General features: G+C 54.3%; 1 protein-coding gene across 7 annotated transcripts in view; it reads right to left on the reverse strand.

Annotated features, from left to right (window-relative positions):
• The window catches only part of ARSG (arylsulfatase G), a 104,767-nt gene that overhangs the window by 24,720 nt on the left and 60,594 nt on the right, over nucleotides 1-19,453 (reverse strand). For all 7 annotated transcript variants that reach the window (XM_059877961.1, XM_059877960.1, NM_001101967.1 and 4 more), the window contains 5 exon segments: nucleotides 11,540-11,727; nucleotides 8,625-8,672; nucleotides 7,527-7,638; nucleotides 5,914-6,051; nucleotides 636-832 (listed from right to left, as the gene is read on the reverse strand). In XM_059877961.1, the coding sequence (XP_059733944.1) occupies nucleotides 636-832; nucleotides 5,914-6,051; nucleotides 7,527-7,638; nucleotides 8,625-8,672; nucleotides 11,540-11,727 (683 nt within the window).

The following is a 19,453-nucleotide window of genomic DNA, read 5'->3' on the forward strand; positions in this document are numbered from 1 at the left end:
ACCAGGGAAGTCCCCAGAAACTCCCTCCTGAGCACCTGTGATGACCCAGTGCCTCCCACACGTCACCTCCTGACCCTCCAACCTGCGGTGGAAGAGGCTCGACTGGTAGCTCGACCCTGCCACGGAGGACAGAGGGGCTCAGAGGGGCTAAGGGAACTTTCCCAACACAGAGGTTCAAACAACCCTCGCACCAGACAGGGACCCCTGACCCACTGTTCCTGAGTGGGTCCTTGAAACAGCCCACCATGCAGCTCTGATCAGCCAGGAGATATGAGCTGTGCCCGGTGGTAACTTCTGGGCTGGGGAGGGCGGTGAAGCGGGGTTCCAAGGACTGCCCGGGGGAACACAGGCTCATGACGTCAAAGTCACTTGTTAACAATTAGGAGCAGTACCCAGGTGACGCTGACCAGCACCCAAGGGGCCACAGGGGAGCCGAGCTCTCCGTGCAAGCCTGTCCGTGGGTGTGGCCTCGGGGACCCACACACACAGGCCCGTGAACACCAGCGGGGCCCCACGCTCAGGGCAAGCCCTCTGCCGCGGCGCAGAGGGTCACTCGCTGAGACGCTGCTCCTCTGGGGGCGCGCACAGGGTTACCCATTAGACCCGAGGGAGGCTGGCTGTGGTTTTCTATTCACCTGTAAACCAGAGGAACGTGTTGTTTTTCGCCACGAGGTCAACTGTGTCCTTGATCCGGCCCACGAGGTGGTCCATCTCCCGCAGGCCTGCGCTGTACAGCCTTTGACCCCTGGGTCCTGCTGATGGCGGCGTCCCGGCCAGGGGCACATGCATGTGGGCCAGGCCCACGTACAGCAGGAAGGGTCTCCCGCTGGTGCTGAAACGAGAGAGCCGGACCATGAGCCCCCAGAAGGGCCCCGGGGCCCAGCGGAGACCCTGGAACCCCCGCGGCCCAGGAAGCGCACATCTGTCTACAGCCTACAAAGACAACGTGCAAGTGACCGGGTTAGCGGGTTAAAGTCTGCGAGTCACTGTCAGCATCCTAACCGCCCTTTAACACTTACTGCAAAACTGACTCACCCTCGTGAGAACGCCCAAGTTCCCTTTTTCAGGTCAAGTGTCAGGGGCTTAGGGCGACTGAGAGACAGACCTGAGGTTCGTAGGCGACCGCATCCGGGTTCAGACTCAGACCCGGCCGGGAGCTGCTCATGAGAACGCCCAACACACACATGCTTTCAGGCTTTATCTGCTCTGTCAGGGCATCCGGGCCACCGTGTCCATTCCTAGCCTCGGGGCTTTCTCGGGGGTGAACGGATGAGTCAAGGTGACCACAGGGAATTCCAAGGACACAGCCAGGAACATCCAGACCACGGTCCTGCTGGAGGCCTGGTGTCTGGCCGCCCCTCTGCTGATCCTGCAGGATTCTCGGGGTCTCTGCTTCCTGCCCACCCTCACGTGCATTCCGGGGGGGGCAGGGTCAAGGGCAGCAGCAGGGACCCTCGGGGAGCCCTTCCCACAGGGGAGCCTGTGGAGGGATGGGCTTTCAGAGGACACGGCGAGGGGCGGGGAGGCCTCAGGCAGCTTGTCAGAGGGACAGAGGCCTGGGTGTTCTGCCACTGGTTGGACCATAAAGGAGGCTGAGCACCGAAGAATTGATGCTTTTGAACTGTGGTGTTGGAGAAGACTCCTGAGAGTCCCTTGGACTGCAAGGAGATCCAACCAGTCCATTCTGAAGGAGATCAGTCCTGGGTGTTCGTTGGAAGGACTGATGCTAAAGCTGAAACTCCAATATTTTGGCCATCTGATGCAAAGAACTGACTCACTGGAAAAGACCCTGATGCTGGGAGAGATTGAAGGTGGGAAGAGAAGGGGATGACAGAGGATGCGACAGTTGGATGGCATCACTGACGCGATGGACATGAGTTTCAGTAAACTCTGAGAGTTGGTGATGGACAGGGAGGCCTGGCGTGCCGCGGTTCATGGCGTCGCAAAGACTCGGACACGACTGAACAACTGAACTGAACTGAACCTGGCACTTAACTTTCAAACAGGCCTGAGCTTTCCCGGCTCACCTCGGGTCACACCCCCCACCACGTCACGTTCTCTGAGTCCCATCAGGCGCAGCTCTGCCTCAAACCTGGAGACCCCCGCATCCCCACTCCTGGGGCCCCCAGTTGGGACTGGGTGGACTCAGCTCTCTGAAGAACAGGATGTGGACCTCCTCTCCCCACTTTAATCAACAGTTTCTTTCTCACGCTATGTATAAAACAGATGACTTCCCAGGTGGCCCTAGAGGTAAAGAACCCACCTGTCAATGCAGGAGACATAAGAGAAATGGGTTCGATCCCTGGGTTGGGAAGATCCCCTGGAGAAAGAAATAGCAACCTACTCCAATATTCTTGCCTGGATAATTCCATGGACAGAGGAGCCTGGCAAGCTATAGTTCATGGGGTCGCAAAGAGTCGGACACAATTGAGTGATTAACAAGAGATAAATACTTAAAAAAAAAAAAAAGACAACTAACAAGAACCTGCTGTATAGCCCAGGGAACTCTACTTGACATTCTGCGGTGACCTACACGGGAAGGAAATCCCAAAAGGAGAGGATATATGTGTAGGTATAGCCGATTCACTTTGCTGTACAGAAGAAACGGATACAATATTGTAAAGCAATTATGCTCTGAAAAAAATAAATTAAAAAAAAATCAGCAACTTCCTTGCTACATTTCTATAGTTTCGCTGTCCAATGCCATAGCCACACCATGTGTGGCTATTTCGACTCATGAAAATGAAATAAAAGAATGCAGTGTCTCACATGCAAGGGATGAGCCTTGCAGACATTACGCTGTGTGAAATGAGCCATCGCCCAAGGACAAGCATGGCCAGGTTCCACTCACAGGAGGCACCCGGAGTGGTCAGCTTCAGACAGACAGGAAGCAGGATGGTGGCTGTCGGGGGCTGCGGGGAAGGGAAGACGGGGGGCTGGTGTGTAATGGGGACAGGGTTTCAGTTTGGGAAGACGAAAAGTTTCTAGAGGTGTACGGATGACCCTGGGCCGTTCACTTAACCTCGGTCGTCAGCTCAGTGGGGAGTGCCAAGCCTCCCCGGCAGAGCTGTGACTATTCACTGCCCAGAGTAAGCACTGAATAAACGGGAGCCTTTAAGATCCCCCAGAGAAGGAAATGGCAGCCCACTCCAGTACTCTTGCCTGGAGAATCCCATGGACAGAGGAGCCTGGCGGGCTACAGTCCACGGGGTCCCAAAGAGTTAGACGTGACGTAGCTTCTGAACAACAAAGAACATCACTTCCATGTGGAATCTAAAGTATGACCCACATGAGCTTATCTAAGAAACAGAGACGGGTCCACAGAGAACAGACATCAGACGTGCTGTGGCCAAGGCTGGTGGGGCTGGGGTGGAGGAGGGGGCCTGGGCTTTGGGGATTAGCAGATACAAATCATCATAACAAGAAGGTGCTACCGATTAGCTCTGACTGTAAGTTCCATATGATGATAGGGACCTGTAGTCCACATCGTGTGATAAACTAGAATGGAAAAGAATATAAAAAGGGATGTATAATGGGGTCACTTTGCTACACAGTAAAAATTAACACAACACTGTACATTAACGATGCTTTCATTTAAAAACAACAAGAAGAAAGAATCAGCCTTCAGCATTCCTGCTAGGTCAGGAATCTAAATTCAAGTAAAGACCCAAGGAAAAACGTTCAAAGTCCTGGGGTGAGGCCCTTGCTGAGCGCGGGCAGCAAGCCACAGTCCAGTGACCGCCCCCCCCAGTGGTTTTGACAAACAAGTCCAGGTGGGTTGGGGTCACGGAGGAGAAAGGAACGCAGATGGGGCCTCGTGTGTGCTGACTCTTCAGAAGCCACAGGCGACCTGGCAGGTCGAGTCCTACAGAGACCAGGTGCCTGAGGATTATCCTCCAAGTTAAAAGCCAACAGGATTCATGTGACTTCTCACTCAATAGCGAATTCATAAACTCACAAATGCTTCGCCTCTTTCCTGCCACAAAGAGTTTGTTTGCTGATGTGCTTGTGTTTCAACTGGTCAGTTAACTGGTTTGAACAGCACCGCGCCCTCTTCAGGGCATCCGTCAGCCCTCAGCCAGCGCCACTTCCCCGAACCCCCCAGGAGCACCGAGGCCCCCCTGCAAGTGCAGCGGGAGACGAGCCCCACCAGCCACGGACTGGCCACCCGCCCCAGGGCACCGTGAAACCAACCCAGCGCCCGGGTGGGAGACGGGGCTTTTCCCTCTTCATACCAACTGTCTGAAAAATACAAAAACAAGCAGACCAGGGAAACAATGTTTCTCAGAAAGGCCTGAAAAACTCGGAAGATGCATCTCTAAACCCTAAGGTGCTGCTCTCAAAATCTGGGTCCCAAGCAGCTGGTGTGATCAAGCGAAACAGACCCATTGAATACCGGCCCCCAAAGATATCCAGGGTCTAAGTCCTAGAATCTCTGTTACTTTGTACAACCAAGGGCACTTTGTAGATGCAATGAAGCTAAGGGTCTTGAGATCAGAGGCTTTTCTTGGACTGTCTTAGTAGACCCTAAGTGTGAAAGTGTTAGTCACTTCAGTCATGTCTGACTGTTTGCAACTCTATGGACTGTGGCCCGCCAGGCTCCTCTGTCCATGGGGATTCTCCAGGCAAGAATACTGGAGTGGGCAGCCTTTCTCTTCTCCAGGGGATCTTGTCGAAGCGGAGATCAAACCCAGGTCTCTTCATTGCAGGCAGATTTTTTACTGTCTAAGCCACCAGAGAAGCCCAGTAGACCCTAAACATAATCACAAATGTCCTCCTAAGATGGAGGCAGCGGGGGGTCCTTGACCACAGAAGAGGAGAGGGGAAGAAGACCATAGAAACAGAGACCAGAAGGAAGGGGCCAGGAATTCCCTGCTGGCCCAGTGGTCAGCACGCCACACTTCCACTGCCCAGGGTCTGGGTTCCATCCCTAGTGGGGGAACTAAGATCCTCCAAGCCCCCTGGTGTGGCCAAAAAAAACAGACAGAACGATGCAACCAGAGCCAAGAAATGTCAACAGCTGCCAGAAGCTGGGAGACACGAGAAATGATTCTCGGGACTTCCTAGGTGGTCCAGGGGCTAACACTCCACCCTCCCAATGCAGGGGGCCCAGGTTCAATCCCTGGTCAGGGAGCTAGATCCCACGTTCTGCAGCTAAGCCCAGCACAGCCAAAAAAAATAAATGAATATTTTTTAATAAAAGAAAAAGAAACGATTTTCCCTGGAGACTTAAGAAGGAAACAGTCCTGCCAACACCTGGACTTGAGCCCCCATAAGACGCATTTCAGACGTCTGGTCTCCAGATCTATAGGAGAATAAACTGCTGTTGTTTCAGCCAATAAGTGGGGGGTAAGTTTGTGACAGCAGCGAACGTGCCCTGCCAACTAATGAGCCCAACAAACGCTCTGAATGCATAGAAGGCAGTAAATGGGCCCTGGCCTTGAGGGGTGACGCGCCACAGCGAGGGCACGTGACACTGACGAGGGCGTGATCTGAGCGGGACCCTGGGAAGGGACCCGCACCTACGGCCCTGGTAACCCAGGCCTGGTCAGGTAACCCAGGAGACCCCAGGACAGGCTGTTTTCCAGCTTTATTTGTTGTTGTTCAGTCGCTCAGTTGTGTCCAACTCTTTGTGACCCCATGGACTGCAGCACGCCAGGCTTCCCCTGTCCTTCACCAACTCTTGGAGATTGCTCAAACTCATGTCCACTGAGTCAGTGATGCCATCCAACCGTCTCATCCTCTGTTGCCCTCTTCTCCTCCTGCCCTCAGTCTTTCTGACCGTCAGGGTCTTTTCCAAGGAGCATCTCTTCCAGGAGACACACGCGCATCTCTGTTGGGCAATGGGACTCTGCCACGGCTCTGAGCCCCCCTGGGCACAGGAGACATGGGGGTGGATGCAGGGCTCCTCACCTCGCCTGCTGGATGAACTGGGTAGCCTTCTCGGCGTACTTCTGTGCAAGGGCGCTCAAGTTCACGGGCTGCTCCACGATGTTGAGGTTTTCGTACAGAGGAAGGGCCACGTCAGAGTAGCAGTCCCGCTCAAGGTTCCTGTGTGGAAACCACAGATGGTGGAACACTCATTCCCACGACCCAGGTAGTCATGGAGTTGGACAAAACGCACTGATGCGGCGATGCCCATAAACACAAAACACCGAGCAGCCTGGCCCAGATGGTTTTTCCAGCCTCCCACTTCCTCAGAGTGTAAAACCGATAAAATACCTCTGTCCACTCCCTTCAAGCAAAAGTGTGCACTTCTTGGGCAAGCCTGGTCGCTGTATGAGGCTCCCAACGACTTTTTGAGCTAGGATGTTATTATTCCTGTTTTGCTGGGAGAGAAACTGAGGTCTAAACAACCTGAGACACTCAAGCAGAGTCCCAAAGCCAATCAGCAGCCTCGACTTTCCCCATGGGCCCTGCCCTCCCAACTCAGAGAGGCCCAAAGCCAATCAGCAGCCTCGGCTTTCCCATGGGCCCCGCCCTCCCAACTCAGAGAGGCCCAGGTGGACTCTCCAGCTCCCCGTCATGGCTCCACCGTGACCTGGGCCACCACGTTAGCGCCATTCCCTGGACAATCAGGAGAAACACGTGCCTCGGTCCATGGTCACACAGACCACAGATCAGCGCGCAGGGAGCTTAGAATGTAACAGTGTCTCAATAAATGGCCATTATTACACTAACTACTGCGTTATTAATAAGCCACCTGAGACTCACTTGCCCCAAGTGGCTCAGACACCTGCAAACCTCGCAAATAACCGCAGAGCACGCTCTGAACAAGCAGAGCACCCGGCTTTATCACCTGGTTACGGTATATCGCCTTTTTCTGATAGGAAACGTATTGCGTGCTCATTACAGAGTATTGGAAAAATATGAGAGAGGAAAAAAAAATGAAAACTTCTTAATGGCACAACCGGAGTGAATGAACCGTGGTTGCCATTCTGGCGTATTTCCTTTGGGGCTATTAGAGGTGTAAATACAGACGTAGTTCAGATCCGTGTTGATGATTTGTTTCCTGCTTTTTTCACTTACTATTCTATTGTGAGCACTTCCCCATTTCACTGAATACGTTCTGAAAGCATCCTGTTGAGTGCCTGCGTGGCATTCCAACGCTGGGACACCGGCTTGTTGCTGGCGGGGGTGGGGCGCGCCAGGAGCCCTGCGGAATTTTCCTCCGTCTCCCTCCTCATGTCCCCTGGTGGGACAGGTGCGTGGTCCAGGACAGGAGGAGGGAGGCCATCCTGTGAGACCTGGTAGCACCCCCTCCCCTCACTGAGCTCAACAGTCAGAGGAAACTGGAAAAATCCAACTAAAAAAGTGCTGTCCCCTCATCTCCACAGAAAGCGTTCTTGCCCGCCATGCACATAATGCATTTAAAATTTGCACTAAAGGTACGCGACCTTTCTTTGCTGCGGTTACCGGTCCTCCTTGGCCTCTCTCATCTCCTCCAGGTGGACCACACCCCCGGGTCCGGATGGACCACTTCCCCTTGCTCTGATGCCCAGAGCCAACACCTTGGCCAGAATTACCTGGATGGTCTATCGCCCCGGGGACACGCCGGGCAAGGGGGGTGGTTGTAGCCAGGCGTGTCAGTGCAGCCCATGTCGTGGCTGTACGGGACCCCAAAGTAGTAGTCAAAGCCTGGAACAGAAGCACCGATTAGACCGGGGGCCTGCATTCTTACACCCAGGACAGAAATTTAATTTTCCGTGATTTAATTCTGCAGTGTTATGAGTGTGTAATTAAAAGAGGATTTGATGAATATCCCTTGGTAAGTATGCAAGGAAAACACGTTGCTGGCTCCCGGCCGCAAGACTAGATTTGCAAAACATCTTGTGATTAGAGTTAACCCGAAAGGGAAGGAAGCGGGGAGAATTCCTGGACGCCTACCATGCCCAGTGCTGTCCTGGACACAGCAGGAAATATCTGGGGCAAATCTACTACCTCACAACACTTTGAGGGATAAAAGAAGACATTCTGCCCTCAAGAAACTTCCCATCTGAAGGGGAGATAAGAAATAGAGATTTAGCTTGAAGAGCTGGCTTCCCAGGAAGCCAGCAAGAGAGATCAGAGGAGGAAGGCACCCCAGGATGCTGGGGGTGGGGGGGCTGGGGTTGAGACGGGAAGCTCAAAATGCTTCTCAAAATAGCTGGCGTCTCAGCTGGATGCCGAGGGCTGGCAGGATTGGACCTGGGACGGGGGAGGACGTGAGGGTCAAAGTGAGACCTGAAAACCCTGTGTTGACTTTTTTCTGAGACCCCTCCACTCATCCCACCCCTTCCCTACCCAACCCCCCCAGTCCCTGCTTCAGCAAAGCCCTCAGACAATTTGACCTCGTACCACACGGGACCTCGCGGGGGCCAGTATTCCCCGACACGGGAGAACTGGGTCAAGGAAAATGCTGATGGCCTTGCGATGAGAGGGTCCCGAGGGGAGACAAGAGGGGGGCCAGGACAGGGGCCAGGCGAGAGGCATGTGAGAGGAGAGGCAGCCCCGGGTACCCCAGACCCCCCCAAGCAACCCTGTGAGCGAGGGTGTCCTGACTCAGGAGAGAGGCCGCCCAGGATGACTCTCTTCACACAGACACCTCTGTTTCCCAGGTAACCAGTCCCCCGGGGAATCCTTACCACGGAAGTTGGGGTGGTGAGAGCCATGGTGCCCAAGATGCCACTTCCCTGCAGGAAGACAAGAGAGAGAGGCTCTCAGAGGAGTCCCTGAGGGCCCACCCCACCGGGGCGCTGAGCACACGCTCAGGTGTCCATGCCCTGCCCTGAGGACATGCAGAGAGGCTGTACACGCTGTGCCAACGCCCAGCCTGGCTCTCGGGGGTGGAGAAGGGGTCCCCAGGGAGACAGAGAGTGAGCCAGGATGACTCAGGACTCACAGGAGATGCCCAGGGAAGGGGAAGACAGGTTACCAGGAGCCCAGAGGAGTGAGAAGGCTGAGCTTCTGCCCGCAGTGAGGGTGGAGAGCCCACGGCACCCCCCCATTACAGGCCGCTCTGCCCCCTGGCGCTGGGGACCTTGCCAGGGACCGGGGAGCAGGCGCACCACCCACGTGGCCCCAGAGCTGCTGCTCGCACCTGGTGTCATCGTCTCCCCCTCTGGCCAGCAGCAGCCGCCTGCAGGGGCTGAGCGAGGGGCCAGGGACTGCCCCCCGCGGCCCTGTGGCCGGCAGATTGCAAAACTCAGCCGCACTGCACGGCGGCTCCCCGCCCTGTGAGCGGGCTCACGGGGGACGCGTGGCAAGCCCGGGACGCGCTGCCCTGCCCGCCCTGCTCTGAGGAACCCAGGCGGTGAGGGGGCGAAGCGAAGGTGTGGTGCGGTGGCCGAAACGGCAGAGTGTGAAGCAGCATGAAGGGCGGAAATGAACAGGCAACCGCAGGAGTCTGGCCAGTACTTGCTCTCACGTGGCCTCCATGACACGCTTCCGACCCATCTTCTTTAGACGAATGCATGCAGCCCAAATAAAGACCTGCTCCATCTGCACAAAGTGTATGGGCGGGGGGGAGTGGGGGGGCGGGGGCTGGAGGAGGCCCTTCTTGCAACTGGTCTATACGTTTGGGGAAAAATATGCAATAAGAAATTAAGGGAAGTGAATTAAACATTAGATGGACTACTTAGATTCAGTATGATGTGGAAATATAAAAATATAGTACAATTTTAAAATTCTTTCTAAAATGATAATAAATATGTAAAATTATACCACCAGGAAATGTGAAATAATAGGAAAGGCAGAAAAGTAGGACCGAGTGGTAGGTACACACCTAGGGAAAAACCCATTAACACAGATCAAGGTTAGAAGCAAATGGGCTTCCCTGGTGGCCCAGTGGCTAAGACTCCAAGCTCCCAGTGCAGGGGGCTCCAGGTCGATCCCTGGTCAGGGAACTAAGACCTCATAGGCCACAGTTAAGAGTCTGCATGCCACAACTAAAGATCTTGCATGCTGCAACTAAGACCCAATACAGCCAAATACATTAAAAAAAAAAAAGAAAGTAAAAAGATTATAAGCAAGGAGAGAGTGGTGTCAGTGGACTCCATATTCCTTCAGCAGGCTTTTAATTTCCCCTGTAAGTGTGCTTCTGGTAAAGTCACAGTCTCAACAAAGAGATATGCTTTGGTATTTTGTCCCAGAAAAAAATAAAAGAAGGTATGGTGAGGGGTGAATAGTTGATCTGTGATCAGTTGCCTTCTTGGGGTTGAAAGGCTTGAAGAGGGAGGGGCAAGTGAGATCCAATCCAGCTTGAGAAGAACCCACCCACCCCCAACCCCCTCTTAGGGTCAGAGAGCCCAGGGACCAGAGCCCCTCCCCCGGCTGGGAGTCCCGCGGATGCAAGGACCGGCTCACGAGGATGCTCAGCCCACACTGAGAGCCTCATCGGGAACTGTGCCTCCAGGCTTGGAGACAAGGGGCTGAAAGGAGAGCAGGTTGGGACCTTAACGGTCCCGCCTCCTGCGGACGGGGGCTCATCCTCACAGACAATGAAGACCCCCACTCTAGTCTGATGGTCTGAAGCATATGTCAGGCTCCTTGACCCAGAGCGGGGGTCGAGCAGACACACAGAAACGCCTGCTTCCTGCAGGCCCCAATGACATCCCCACGGGACCCTCGTTGCCACATCACTGTGCGGAGGCGGGGAGGGCGGTGGGAATCCTGAGGGACCCGCTCTTGGAGAGTTAGGAGAAAAAGCACAGGCGTTAACAAAGGACATTTATTTTTCTGACTTCACTCTGTAAGACAGGCTCGAGGTTCCTATTTAGAGAGAAGAAATGGAGACACCGAGGTGGAGAGCAGACTGGTGGACAGAGGAGGAGAAGGAGGCGAGGAACCACTGAGAAGCCAGAATGGACACATACCCGACCGAGTGTAACAGAGAGCCAGTGGGAAGCCACTGTGCAGCTCAGGAGCTCCCCTGGGTGCTGTGATGACCTCGAGGGGCGGGATGAGGGGGCGGGGAGGCTCAAGAGGGAAGGGGTATATGTGTAATTGTGACTGACTCGAGCCCATGTACAGTAGAGACCGCCACAGCATTGTAAAGCAATTGTCCTCCAATTTAAAAAAAGCGCAGGTGGGCTGAGGATGCCCCTGGGATGCTGGGTCGTCCTGGCCGCTGCTGAGGGGGCGAGAGGCACTAGCTCTGTACCTGGTTTAGTTCACTGTTGGCTCAGCCGCTACCTCGTGTCCAACTCTTTGCAACCCCGTGGCCTATGGCCCACCAGGCTCCTCTGTGCATGCGATTCTCCAGGCAAGAACACTGGAACGGGTTCCCCTCTCCTCCTCCCGACCAGGGATCAACCTGCATCTCCTGGGTCTCCTGCACTGACGGGGGGGGTTTTACCACTGGCACCACCCGGGAAGCCCCAGTCTACCGTTAGGTCTTTTCAGCTATTGATACTGAGAGCTGAACGCATTTCTAGCTTCCACGGCAAGAAACGAACACATGAGCAGACTCAAGCAGAAGAGAAGGCTCTGCAGACGTGCAGGAAGCAGCCCCCACAGTGAGCGCAGGGCACGGGGGTCCAGGAGGCGGAGGCCATCTTACCAATCATCCCCGTGACGTAGCCAGCCCCCCGCAGCACTTCGGCCAAGGTGGTCTCGTTGAGTGGAAGGCCCCCCACGGACGTGACTGCGAAGTTGTGAGTGACCCCGTTGCGGAGGCCCAGCCGGCCAGTGAGCAGGGCCGCCCGGGAGGGCGAGCAGGTGGAGGCCGCCGCGTGGAAATCCACAAACCTGGGGGAGAGGAGAGTGATGGGGGTGTCCAGACACAGAGAGCCACAGCAGTCACCTCCCACTCAGTTCCCAGGGCCCCGGTGCTGGAGAGGAGCGCCCAGATATCAGATGTGGGGCAGGTAAGAAAACGACAAACCTACAGAGCGTATTAAAAAGCAGAGACATCACTTTGCCAACAAAGGTCCATTTAGTCAAAGCTATGGTTTTTCCAGTGGTCATGTATGGATGTGAGAGTTGGACTATAAAGAAAGCTGAGCTCTGAAGAACTGATGCTTTCAAACTGTGGTGTTGGAGAAGACTCTTGAGAGTCCCTTGGACTGCAAGGAGATCCAACCAGTCCATCCTAAAGGAGATCAGTCCTGGGTATTCATTGGAAGGACTGATGCTGAAGCTGAAACTCCAATACTTTGGCCACCTGATGTAAAAAGCTGACCCCTTGGAAAAGACCCTCATGCTGGGAAAGAGAGATGGTTGGATGGCATCAGCAACTCAATGGACATGAATTTGAGCAAGCTCCAGGAGACAGCAGAGGACAAAGGAGCCTGGTGTGCTGCAGTCCATGGGGTCACAGAGAGTGGGACACGACTTAACAGTTGAACAACAACAAAGAAAATGAAGCCCACTGGTCTTTTCCTGGTGGCCCAGTGGTTAAGCTTCCTTACTTCCATTGCAAGCAACATGGGTTCCATCCCTGGTTTGGGAACTAAGACTCTACAAGCCTTGCAACGTGACCTCCCCGAAAAAGGAAATGAAGCCCACAGAGATAACGCGATTAATCCAAGGTCACATAGCTAATTCAAATAGATTTAATCCAACATATCGAATGGACTACATATCCCCTTTATTTGTAGATTGTATATTTTGAATTCGCCTACTCAAAGTACCTGTAACCCTAAAATCAATACTCATGGCTCTCACACGCCAAGCAAGTGTCCTCCTTGTCACAGGCAATTCAGTGCCATGGTTTTTGCAACTGTTTTCTTTATGTTGATGATTTTACTGCTTAAAACAATCCCAAGCACAATACTCAAGGTCTGGCCAGCGTGTCTAAGCTTGAGAAGGCTGTGATGGGCCTTATGGAGAAAATACATGTGTCAGACAAGCTTCATTCAGCAATAAGTATGGTGCTGTTGACCTTCAGTTCAATGTCGATGAATCAAATATACATATATATATATTAAATAAGTCACCCAATCATATCTGACTCTTTGGAATCTCATGGACTACAGCCTCTATGAAGAAAGAGTCAGGCTCCTCTGTCCATGGAATTCTCCAGGCAAGAATACTGGAGTGGGTTGCCCTGCCCTTTATCAGGGGATCTTCCTGACCCAGGGATCAAACCCGGGTCTCCTGCACTGCAGGCAGATTCTTCACCATCTGAGTAACCATGGAAGCTGAGCCACCAAGGAAGCCCCCTGGTGGCTCAGATAGTAAAGAATCTGCCTGCAGTACCCGAGACCTGGGTTCAATCCCTGGGTTGGGAAGAACCCCTGAAGGAAGGCATGGTAACCCACTCCAGTATTCTTGCCTGGAGAATCCCATGGACAGAGAAGCCTGGTGGGCTACAGTCCATGGGGTCAAAAAGAGTCAGATACGACTGAGTGACTTTGACGCATATATTAAATGAGATGAAACACACGTAAAACCAAGTTCTGTACTGATCAGGTGATGAAAATGTTGTCTGCCATTTGAGAAATTAAGTACCCCGAGACTGCCTGGATGGACGGGCCGTCATAGCTGCTGCAGTCCACGACCCCAGCTGAGGTCATCAGTGTCTAAACACCACTCATTTGAGCGAGGCCGCCTGGACCTCCCAGCCCAGCCGTCTGCCCGCTGAATCTCCCCAGGGTGGCCTCAGTCAACACAAGGCGAAAAAGAACTGCCCACTCAAGAGATGCTTGAGCGTCTGACCCCCGGCATCACGAGCCACGATCAGGTGGCTGTTGTGAGCCGCTAACTTGGGGACGGCCTATGACTCAGCAGGTCAGCACCCGGGCAGAGATGGCGGGACAGCGGCCCTCCCCCTTGGGCCCCCAGCCTGGCACACGGTGGGCAGCACCTGGTGCGTGCAGAGTGGGCGATGTCCCCGCCCTCTCTGCTTTCGTGAACACGGTGAGTCTTGCTAGACAGACCAGGCCTCAGCCCCGGAAGATGGGGGGGTTCCCGGACACCACGTTTCATGGGGGCACACAGCAAAGAAGGGACAGCAGCCCCCGGGGGCACAGACGTGCCCATGAGGCCCCAGCCACGCCGTCTGGAAGCACTGGCCTGGGCCTGCAGCCACACTCTTCAAGCAGGCGAGCGACGCCTCCACCTGACGGAACGAGGGCAGGGGCTCCCACACCATGGGGTCTGTGTGCCGGGTATGGCGGCCCTGTGCCCCCGGGGGGCCTGGGGCCCCGGCTCTGCCTTCACACCCAGCCAGCACCTCCCTCCTGACCTTCCGTCCCTTGTGGTTGGAAGTTGCCTCCCTGCCCTCCCTTGATCGCTGGGCTCCCAGCGGTTCCCAGGCACCAGCTTCTCTCAGAGCATCGCCACCTGCCCGCGGGTCGTGGCTGGGCCGCCACCTGCTCGGGACGCCCGCGGCCGCCGGGAGGCGGGGAGGCGAGGAGGGGCATCCTCTGGATCTTCAGGGGGCGAGGCCCCGCCAGCTCCTTCACCCCAGCGTCCAGCCTCCTGAACCGCGAGACAAGGCATTTCCGGTGTTTTAGGCCACTCGGTTTGCGGGGCTTGGTTACCGCTGCTCCCGGCAACACACACGGCACACTACAGATCCTCAAAGTTCACCCAACAGGACGGGGTCCCGGGGCACCTCTCAGCCCCGCCTCTGCCTCCCCTCCACCGCAGACACCTCCCTCGGCTGGAGCTCAGCCTGCACACCCGGACTCGCTTCCCACCCTCCTGGCTTCCGACCTAACCTTCAGAGCCTACCATATCACAAAAGCCGGTGAGAGTCGCTCGGTCGTGTGCCACTCTCTGGGACCTCAAGGACACCCGGCTCCACCATCCATGGAATTCTCCAGGCAAGAACACTGGAGTGGGTTGCCACTCCCTTCTCCAGGGGATCTTCCCGACCCAGGGATCGAACCCGCATCTCCTGAGCTGGTGGGCAGGTTCTTCACACTGAGCCACCAGGGAAGCCCTTGCCACAGAGGCTCTTATTCCCCAGAAGGATGATCTTGACTTTGACTTCTGGGCTTGGGAAGCTGCCTCGCGCCTAAATGCAGACCCTGGTCTGACGGCACCTAGGCACTTGCTAACGGGGGTTCCCTGGGGTCGTGGACACCTGCTCCCTGCCCCCACACCCACCCACCCAGACCTGGGCCCAGCAGAGCAGCACAGACCCCTCCCTAACAGTCGGACCCACGACCCATGACCCAAGCATGGCAATTCAGAACCCAAACCTGGAATCTTCTTCTCTTTTCCCTTTTTTTCCAAATTCTTTTTCTTAATATATTTTGTTCAGATATAGTATTCTCTTTATATATATTTTATTTATTTACTTTGGGCACTGCTGGGTCTTCATTGCAGGACCAGCTTTTTCTCTAGCTGTGGTGGGAGGACTTCTCATGGAGTGGCTTCTCTTGTGGAGCACAGACTCCCGACACCAGCTTCTCTCAGAGCATCGCCACCTGCCCACGGGTCTAGGGCGCATGAGCTTCAGTAATTTTGCTCCCGGGCTGGAGAGCTCATGCTCAGTGGTTGGGGCGAATGGGGTGAGTTGCTCCGCGGCATGTGGGATCTTCCTGGACCAGGGATCAAACCCGTGTCTCCTGAATTGGCAGGTGGATTCTTTACCACTGAGCCACTGGCGAAGCCCCCCAAACCTGGAATTTTCTGACTCAGAGAGAGAGGAATAGTTCTTTCTTCCCCCTGAGTCTCAAGCTACAGTGATCTAATCCCAGAAGGGCAAGGGGCTGACCACCCACTGTAACCCAGAGCCTGAAACATTGGCTTAAATGGCCCAGAAGGCCAAACCAAAGACGGGGCCTCTTCAGAGTCGGGTTCACGAGCCGCAGCGGCGCCCCTTCTGTGCTGGGGCTGCGGGAGTCCCGCTGTCACACGGCGATGACCCGGGAGAGGGCCCTGCAGAACAGCGTGTAACAGCAGAAGGTCGGTCACTGCCCCTAGGCTGCACATGGTTCCGACTCGGAGGTGGGTAATTCTAGCAAGTGCTCCTCAAAACTGTGACATGTAAGCTGAGACTAGAGTGTAAATATCCAGCCTGTTCTCTACGTCTGAGTCTGTTGCTGTTTTTTCAGATAGGGCCGTTTGTGCCATATTTTAGGTTCCACGTGTGTGTGTGTGTGTGTGCGCGCGCTAAGTCGTGTCCGGCTCTTCAACCAGCGTTCGTCTCTCAGTCGCATTCGACTCTGTGCAACCCCATGGACCATAACCCACCAGGCTCCTCTGTCCATGGAATTTTCCAGGCAAGAATAGTGGAGTGGGTAGCCAGTTATTCCCTTCTCCAGCGGGTCTTCCCCACCCAGGAATCAAGCCCAGATCTCCTGCATTGCAGGAAGATTCTTTATCGTCTGAGCCACCAGGGAAGCCCAATTTTAAAAAATAAATAATGCACTGACTTGATGTATGTTTGTCTTATGATACGAGAAAGAGCCTCCATTGGGACTTCCCTGGTGGCCCAGTGGTTAAGACTCCAAGCTTCCAATGCAGGGGGCTCGCGTTCAGTCCCTGGTCGGGGAAGTAAGATCACACATGCCAAAAACAACACAAAACACATAGCTACCATTTATCAAGTGGCTGCTACCCTAATCATATTACACGCACCATTTCAAATCACCAGAATTCCATTTTACAGATAAGGAGGGTAAAGCAGAGAGCCTAGGTAACTTTCCAAAGACTATGCAGCTGGCATGAACACAGATGTGTCTTGCTCTGTCTAATCCCTGTTTCATATCAAAGACTGTGGACCCAGAACTCCCTGGTGGTCCTGATTGGATAAAACGAGGAACAAAGGCTTCTAAGACTCTGCACTCAGAGTGCAGGGGGTTCGATCCCCAGTCAGGGAACCAAGATCCCACAACGCAACCAAGACCCAGCATAGTCAAATAAACACATAAATAAAAATAAACATTAAAAAGAAAAATAATAAACAGGGTTGGATGTGGGAGGGAGGCTCCAGAGGGAGGGCATATGCATAAACGATGGCTGATTCACGTTGACATTTGGCAGAAACCAACACAACATTGTAAAGCAATTATCCTCCAATTAAAAATGAATAAATTTTTTAAATTAAAAAAAAAAATAAAGACTGGAGATCCCTACACCTGGGAAAGGACAGAGCTAGAATTTGCACCCAGGCCTGTCCACACCCCAAATTCCACATTCTTCCCACGTCCCTTTCCACCCAGAAGGAGCCCAGCAGCTGGGCTGGTCCACAGAAGGGACGGCCCTAAAATCACTCAGACACCAGGCACTGGTCTGGGACTCATGCCCGCTGCTACTCACCCTGCCAGCCCAACTCACAGTCACACCCCCTACGTGAGCGACCCCCGGATGCCCATTTCCCAGCCAATGTCCAAGGGCAGACAGAGGAACCAGTGTCAGCAGGATCGGTGTGTCTTCTCTCTGAACACGGGAAACCACAGTCCAGAGTTCCCTTGAGGGGTGTGGAGCTAAGGAGCACAGAGAGCTCATGTGGGCCACAGCAAGGGTCCTTGGTCACTAAACCTAGGCTACCCAGGCAGCTTAGTGGTAGAGAACCCGCCTGCCAATGCAGGAGACATGGGTTCAATCCCTGGGTCGGGAAGATCCCCTGGAGAAGGAAATGGCAACCCACTCCAGTATTCTTGCCTGGAGAATCCCCATGGACAGCCCTGGTGGGCTACAGTCCATGGAGCCACAGAGTACGACACAACTTAGCAACTAAACAGGAAACAGTTGGGAAACTTAGGGGACTCTTCCCCATTGTGAGCTGGCCTTTGCCAGGGCGTCTGGAATGCCCCAGGGCGGCAGTGACCACCATACTTCTTGCCAGGTGCTCGCACCAAATGTTTGTGTCCTCCAAAAACAGGCATGTGGAAGCCCTTCCCCCAGAGTCATTGTATCTGGAGGCGGGGCCTTGTAGAGGTAATTCCCTTTAGGTGAGGTCATGAGGGGGCTTCCCTTGTGGCTCAGCTGGTAAAGAATCTGCCTGCGGTGAGGGAGACCCAGGTTCGATCCTGGGTTGGGAAGATCCCCTGGAGAAGGAAAAGGCAACCACTCCAGTATTCTTGCCTGGAGAATCCCATGGACAGGGAGACTGGTGGGCTACAGTCCACAGGGTTGCAAAGAGTTGGACGTGACTGAGCGACCAAGTGCACAAGATAAGGAAGAGTTGTTCCTCTGCTCTGAGTGAAGACACAGTCAGGAGGCGGCCGTCTGCCAGCCTGGAAGAGGGGCCTCCCCAGAGCCTGACCCGGCCGGCACCTGGGCCTTGGACTTCCCGGCTTCTGGAACCGTGGGAAATAAATGTCTGTTGTTTAAGCCGCCCATTCGGTTGCATTTGCTACAGCAGCCCCGACTGACTGATACACCCAGGCAGTGCCCAAAACACTTGTCCTGGGTGGATGCCACTCTGCCTGCCTGGTTTTACCTACCACCTGTGCTGAGAGTGGTCTCTCCTTGAATACGCTCATACCATCCTCTTGGAAACACTGCAGCACATTCCTCTGGAAGGATGTCGCTCTGCGGGACTTCCCTGGTGATCCAGGGGCCAAGGCTCTGAGCTTCCATGCAGGGTGCCGGGTTCCATCTCTGATCAGGAGACTAGACCCCACATTTCTTCATTCCCCACTCAGTCCTGTCTGACTCTCTGTGACCCCATGGACTGTAGCCCGCCAGGCTCTTCTGTCCATGGGATTCTCCAGGAAAGAACACTGGAGTGGGTTGCCATTTCCTCCTCCAGGGGATCTTCCTGACCCAGGGATCGAACCTGTGTCCCTGCATTGGCAGGTGGATTCTTTACCACAAGCGCCACCAGGGACGCTCCCACAAGGGTTCACTAGATCCCACGTGCCAGAACGAGAACATCTTGGCCCCATGCTGCAACTAAGACCCAGAGCAGCCACATAAATAAGTAAGTGAATATTTATTTTTAAAAAAGGAACTCTGAGTTCCTCCCTGGATTGTAGGTTCTGTTAGGACGGGGCTTCGAGGGGTCACTCCAGCCCCAAGCAGACTGCCTTGGAGTGATGGTGCTGCCCCAGCAAAATGAACAAAACTTGAAGAGAGAGACCCAGGTCATTTGATCGGAAAAAGCACGTTATCCATTTTCCACATAATCGCTTAAGCGGGTGCTTTTAGGGTTCAATTCCTTTCCCGCTGAGAGTTAAAGTTCATAGCTTAACTCTCAGCAACCTCATCTCCTTTATTTCCAAGTCTTTGGAAAGCCCTGGCCGCACCTCCCCCTGCACAAAAAAATACCTGCCGACACCCCACGCAGCCCGACGCACTGACCTCCAGGTCGCCTTCCCCCTCCCAGCCTCTGTCTCCGTTTGGCAGGGACTCATTAATAAGCAATAAAATGGTCTTGCTCTTTGGAAAGCTTCCTTTGTTTTTTTCCCAAATCTTTCTGGGCAGGCTTGGGCCAGTTCACCAACAGGGGTCCTAATTAAAGCCTGAATCGACATTGTAAAGCGAAGCCAGGAATACAGAGCCAGACGTTACAGCAGCCCATGAACAGGAAAATCAACGCAAATTAAGACACGGCCAGACAGAAACCAAA

The sequence above is a fragment of the Bos taurus genome, chromosome 19, assembly GCF_002263795.3.
Source record: "Bos taurus isolate L1 Dominette 01449 registration number 42190680 breed Hereford chromosome 19, ARS-UCD2.0, whole genome shotgun sequence".
NCBI classification, from domain to species: domain Eukaryota; kingdom Metazoa; phylum Chordata; class Mammalia; order Artiodactyla; family Bovidae; genus Bos; species Bos taurus.